Source organism: Falco punctatus, assembly GCF_963210335.1.
Source record: "Falco punctatus genome assembly, chromosome: 9".
Lineage (NCBI taxonomy): Eukaryota > Metazoa > Chordata > Aves > Falconiformes > Falconidae > Falco > Falco punctatus.
Window position 1 is genome coordinate 46,281,752 of NC_137589.1, and position 6,000 is coordinate 46,287,751.

General features: G+C 53.1%; 1 protein-coding gene across 8 annotated transcripts in view; it reads left to right on the forward strand.

Annotated features, from left to right (window-relative positions):
* RXRA (retinoid X receptor alpha) overlaps positions 1-5,332 on the forward strand; it is a 119,226-nt gene extending 113,894 nt beyond the window's left edge. For 6 of the 8 annotated variants that reach the window (XM_080400846.1, XM_080400845.1, XM_080400849.1 and 3 more), the window contains exon 10: positions 78-5,332. In XM_080400846.1, coding sequence (XP_080256972.1) covers positions 78-225 — 148 coding nt within the window. In that variant the 3' untranslated portion in view covers positions 226-5,332. The remainder of the gene's footprint in view (positions 1-77) is intronic. The other 2 variants (XM_080400843.1, XM_080400844.1) reach the window with 2 other exon arrangements.
* The last annotated feature ends 668 nt before the right edge of the window (positions 5,333-6,000 follow it).

Here is a 6,000-nt window from a genome sequence, read left to right on the forward strand (position 1 = left end):
TGCAGAAGCTCTGGGGGTTGGGGCAGAAGCGGGGCTGCCGGTGGGACGTGTGACCATGTCGTGTCTCCTGCCCCCAGGTTCGCAAAGCTCTTGCTCCGTCTCCCGGCCCTCCGGTCCATCGGCCTGAAATGCCTGGAGCACCTCTTCTTCTTCAAGCTAATAGGCGACACACCGATCGACACCTTCTTGATGGAAATGCTGGAAGCGCCCCATCAAATGACTTAGAGAACTGCTGCTGGGTCAGTCCCTCGCCTGGCTGGGGTCTCGCGGGGCCCCTTCCTCTGCTTTCCTCTGCCGCTGCCACCCCAGCCCATCCCTCCCTCCTCTCCCCAGCGCTGGAGGCACCGTCTGATCCGGGGCGACCCCCTGCCGTCCTCGCCTCCTCGTCGCCTTCACCCTTGTCCGTTTGCTGTCACTGCTGCATCTCAAGACCTGCTCGCTGATTCCCTGCGCTAGATGTAGAGAAGTGGGAGCGGAGAGAGCTTGCCACCCGCCGCCCCGGCTCGCAGCCCTGCCCCGGCCCCCGCTGTGCCATCAGTTTCGGGGTGAGCCACCAGCCGGGTTTGGCATCACCGCGGCCGGTGGTGCTTCCCCCGGGGCAGGAGCAGGGACGGGGACAGTCCCGGCCCGTGGGGCAGTGGGGTTTGGACAAGCCGAGGGGAGTGGTTGAACTTGCTGGATTGCAGCTGGCTATTTTCAGAGGATGGAGTTTTTGAAAAAGAGAAGAAAAAAAAAAAAAAAAGAATTCTATTTTTGGTTTCTAACTATTATTAGTAGTCTCGGTAGTTACTTCGCGGAGGGAGAGGCGGGCTGGAGAGGCAGCCCGGCCGTGCCCCACGAATGAGTCACCCGTGGCTGCACAGAGCCTTCTCCTTTCAATTAAAAGCGGAGGATTTGGGATTGAGCTGAATCCCCCTCCAAATAATGAGGCAATGGGTGGCACAGGGAGCCAGGGCACCCTCTGTGCAGAGGGTCCTGCGGGCAGCACTACCTGAAAAATCCCTTTTTGCTGTCCCCGAGGGCAGCCGGGCATCACTGCTCTTCCCAGAGCTGCCTCTGCGCTTGGTGTGGAGCTGCCCACACGAACACAAGCCAGCTGGAGCACTTACTTTAAGGCTGTCAGGGACTCAACATCACCATTCCCCAGCTCACGGGGTCTTGCTGGGACCCCTGCCCTCAGCACCGTGTCCAGCACCCTGGCACAGACCTCTCATGAGGCTCGGTCCAGCCTGTCCGGCCAGACCTACACTTTATTTCAAGGGCTGTTGGCACTGGAGCAGCAGGAGCTGGCGTGTCAGCAGTGGCTCCTTGGTTTTTTTGATCCTGAACGTGGTTTAGTGAGGTTAGAGGGGCATTTCCAGCTGGTGGAGTGGGCTCGACAGAATGCCCCCTCTGTGCCCCACATGGCAGCCCCGGGTACCGGCGGGCGTTTCCCCTGTGCGCCCTCGCCTCGCACGGGGGTTTCGGCTCACCTGGGAGGCTGCTCCTGTTGATTCAGCAGCTACCGTGCAAAACACTGCAAGGCAACAATTAGTGGGAGTGCTTGGCCAGGCTGGTAATTTTGGCTGTTAATTAGTGGTGAAGCAAGAAGGGCTCCCCCTCCCCTGAATCTCCCCCCGTCGGGCTGGGATGCGGGGGCTGAGAGGTCCCGACTGGGTGGGGAACCCAGCCCGTCCGGGATGCCGAGAGCACCACAAGCACCTTAGCTTTTGCGTGGTCCTTTCTATGAGTCTTGGTGTGACAGCAGGGAGATGGGCAGGGTTTTTTGGGGTGTTAGGGACACCCAGGAACCTGCCCACACCCCACGGGATGGGATTCCCTGAGGAGTGCCTGGGGAGAGGAGGTCAGCCAGGGAGTGCTTCCCCCTCACCTCCCCATTTCACCCTCCCCAGTGGCCCACTGAAAAAAAGTGAGTTAGAGAAAAAAAAAAACAGAGCAAGCACTGAGGGATGTTGGGGAGGGTATTTCTCCCCCTTGGCAGGATGGACTGTCCCGAACACACCATGGGATGGGTACCCAGAGCCAAGAACAAGGTGCCTGCGGTTGGCCTGGGGCCAAGGGCTTCCATGTTGTAAATGGCAAACTCTTGGGTCCCAAAGGTATTTCTCTTCTTGCTCTCTGTGGGTCGTAGCTGGCTCTTCAAACATCTTTGTGCCTGGAGTGGGATGGAGCAGGGCCCATGAGACCATCTCTCTTTTTGAGGCGGCACAGTTGTCACCCGCCTGTTGTCATCCCACCTGGCAGTTCGAGTCCCCGGCTCCATCCCCTGCAGTTAACCAGGCCATCTCATTGCTAAATAAATACTCAGGATTTCAGGTCATAACTTTCCCTTAGGCTGGCCTGGAGTGGCAAATCCACAGAGGCAGGGAAAGTGTTTTGGCTGTGTTTCTCCAGCAGCCTGCATGCCGCCGAAAATATTATTAAACAGCTTCACCCAGCAAGAATTTGCCAAGAAAACTAGGCAAAGAGAAATGAAATATGTAAAGGGTGCCAGTAAACACGAGCAGGCTGTTCCTTGCCAGCGTGAGGCTGGCGCAGCCCCGCGGGGGGCTTGCAGGGAGGTGTTTGCTCCCAGCCAGCCGGCACGGAGCGAAACCGGCAGCCAAACCAGCCCTGGCAGCCCCCAGCCCGGCTTTTGCTGGCAGAAAGGACCCCAGAGCTCCCTTGCTGGAGAGGATGAGGGTGCTTTGGGAAACAATTGGTGGACATTGCACTAGAATAAACCCACTGTCCTTCTCCATTGGGTGGAACCACTGTTTTCCTGACTGATGGCTTGGAAGGGGCTGTTGGGTGCTGGGTGATGAACTGGTGTGGCTTGCAAGGCTCTGGTCTGGCCAGCTGCAGCCCTGGGCACTGCTGGGCTGGAAAGCAGGAGCTCCCATCCCATCCCATCCCGTCCCATCCCGTCCCGTCCCGTCCCGTCCCGTCCCGTTCTGTCCCGTCCCGTCCTGTCCCCTCCCGCCCCGTCCCATGCCGTGGCATCCATCCTGTCCCACCCCACCCCATCCCAGTTAGCAACTGACCCAGTAACAATGAACTGCCACAAGCCGTGGGTGTCCTCAGCCAGTGGCATGGTGCAGGGGGGGGAGGGCGCTGCGGGCCAGGGGCTCTGGGTCAGGACGTGTGTCTCCGTGCCTCAGTTTCCCTGTGGAGTAGCACACAGCCTCAACGTGTGCCCCTGGCAGAGGAGGCTTTTGGGGAAAGGCTGAGCGTTGCCCCTGGGCTTTCGGGGTTTGGCAGGTGTTGAGGGAGCCCTTGTGTTGCTGTAACCCAGCATCCCCGCTGCTTTCAGTAAAGCTCTTCTGATCCCCCCGGCAGCCACGCTGGGCATTTCAGGTTGCCAGCAGGTCCTGGGTGTGTGTGATCAACCTGCAGAGTGCAGACCCCAGCCCACCCAGCGCCTCTCCCTCCAACATCACCAGCCCAGCCCTCCCCAGCAGAAGGAAAAGTTTTTGTGTGTCCAGTAACATCTGCCACAGCAGCCTTAAAGCAATGTGCTTTTGCATGAGTTTGAGTCTTTCATTTGTATTCTTTTTCACTTTGGGCTTTTTTTTTTTTTTTTTTTTTTGTCCTCATCATAATAATTATAAATATACTACGTGCTTGTTTGAAGAGGTGATACATGGTTAAGAGAAAAAAAAAAAGGCACATTATTCACTAGAGGGGTAGGACTTTCATTTAACCAGATCTTAGTAGTCTTGTAAAAATCTGGTTTGATTAGGGTGATCTATTTTTTAATATTTTTTTCTTAAATTCCTTTTTTGTTGGTGGGACAATCTTTAATTTTCTAAAGATAGCACAAACATCAGCTTTTCAGCCACCCACCTGCCACCCTGGATGTTCCTCGCTGCCTTCTCGCGTGTGTGCGTTTCAACCAAGCCCTAACCCCAGCGGAGCCGGATTCAGCACCCCCGCGGGCCACCCCGTGAGGATGCTGCAGCTTCCCGAGCATCCATCTGCACCGACGGGCTGAGCACCGCTGCCGGGTGGGACCTGTGGAATGGAGTTACGGGCAAAGGACCTTCATCTCGCCAGCACCCATGGCTGTAGGAAGCCCACCCCAACCCGCTGAGCTCACCGGCAGCTTCTCTGCACTTTGGGACCCGGGGGGCCCCCCGTCCTCACTGCCCACCCTTCCCTGCCTGGCCGGCTGGGCTCAGCTTCTGGTCATGGAGGGGGCTAAGGATGGTGGGACCGTGGCTCAAGAGCTGATGCTGTCCCCATCAGTGACGAGCGTGCATGATCTGGTTTAAGTTGATACATATGTGCGTGTGTATACATGTATGTACTGTAGATATATACACTGTATAAATATCCTCACTCACATATACATATATTATAACTGTAGCAAGTACAGACTTTTTGTGGTTTTTTTTTGTTTTAAGTCGATTCTGTTTTCCAATGTTTTTCTTGGTTGTTTTTTTTTTTTTTTTTTTTTTTTGCTTCATGTAAGCAAGTACATTGTATCTGAAGCCCTTTCCTAATTGGCAGATGCCAAATCTGGATCTTTATTCCGCGAGACAAAGGAACTGCATCTATTTTAAGATGCCTTTTTGTTTTGTTTTTTGGTTGGTTTTTTTGTTGTTGTTGTTTTTCTTTGGAGCAGCAGGTGGTTTTGAGTAAAAATAGCTTTAGCAATTCCCAATACTTAGTGATGGATGCCTTGGCTATGGGATGCATAGATAAAAAATAAAATACATTAAAATTTAGAATGACAAAAAAAAAAGAAAAGATAAGGAAAAATATCTAAAGCATCAATAAAGTTAAAATCTATTTTTGTACAAATGTAATTTTATCCCTTACGTATTCTTGGATATTTTCTTTCTGGATTGTTTTGTTTCTTCTACAGAGATTGTTATAAACTCTCTTATTTTCTCTCTCTCTCTTTTTCTCTCTATAAGTGTTCAGCCACAGGGATAGGGATCTGGAGAAGAGGGAGAAACTTTTGACCGTGTTTTAAAGGCTTTATATGAAATCTCTTTTGAAGTAATTTTTTTGAATGAACTTTTTATTTTTTCCCCCACTTCCAAAATCTTTTTTGGGGGGTGGTGGGGTGGTGGGTGGGGAAGGGTGGGCTGGACTGGGGGTGTCTTTTGTCACGTATATCTGGCGTTCCCGCAGGTCTGTTTTACTGTGAAATCACTACCATATATAATTATTCACTTTAAAAAAAGAAAAAAAAAAAAAGAAAAAAAAAAGAATTGCTGCTGGAAACGCCAGTATTTTGATGAACAATTGTATTAGAATTGTGGAAAAACAAAAGAAAAAGAAAAAAAAGAAAAATAAAAAAGGAGGAAAAAAAAAGAAAATATATGAGCATTTTAAAATATAACCCAGTCCAAGACCTTTTTTGTTCTTCACTGGTGTGTCTTGAGCTCTTCCTTCAGGTGTCCCCACTGGGGGGCTGTGTCTGTTGGGGTCCCCATTGCCCCGGAGGGTCCCCATTCCCAAGGGACCGTCCCTCCTGCTCACTGCGAGGCCGTCAGAGTAAATCCCACCCAGCTGTAAGTATGGAGCAAGGGCAGACCATGGGGGGAACTCCAAGACTTGGCGAAGGCGAAATTATTTTCCTTCCCCTCAGGAATTTCCCTTGACTGAATTTCAGATCCCTTTGACATCCCCAGCTGTACCCAGGTAGGGACCACATTGTTCCCTCCAGCGCATCCCCCCTCCTTGTCTTGCAGCAAACGGGACAAGTGGCCGTTGTGGCCACTGGCATGGCCAGACACCCGAGGGGTCCAGGTGCCTGTGGCTAGTGGCCTTTCCCTGCATGGGTGGCAATGGGGTGACCGAGGCCACCCTGGGCGCATCGCAGAGCTGCGGGCAGGGACAATCCCAGTGCCATCGTGGGACACCGCATGGGACATGGGCTTTGGGGGACCCTCTGACCCGGGGGCACGGGGCCACAGAGGCTGGGCAACGCCCCCAGGGTGCAATATATGAGGGTGTAGTGACTTACCTGCGGTGTACGCGTGGGGACAAGGGGCTGTTTTCCAGCCC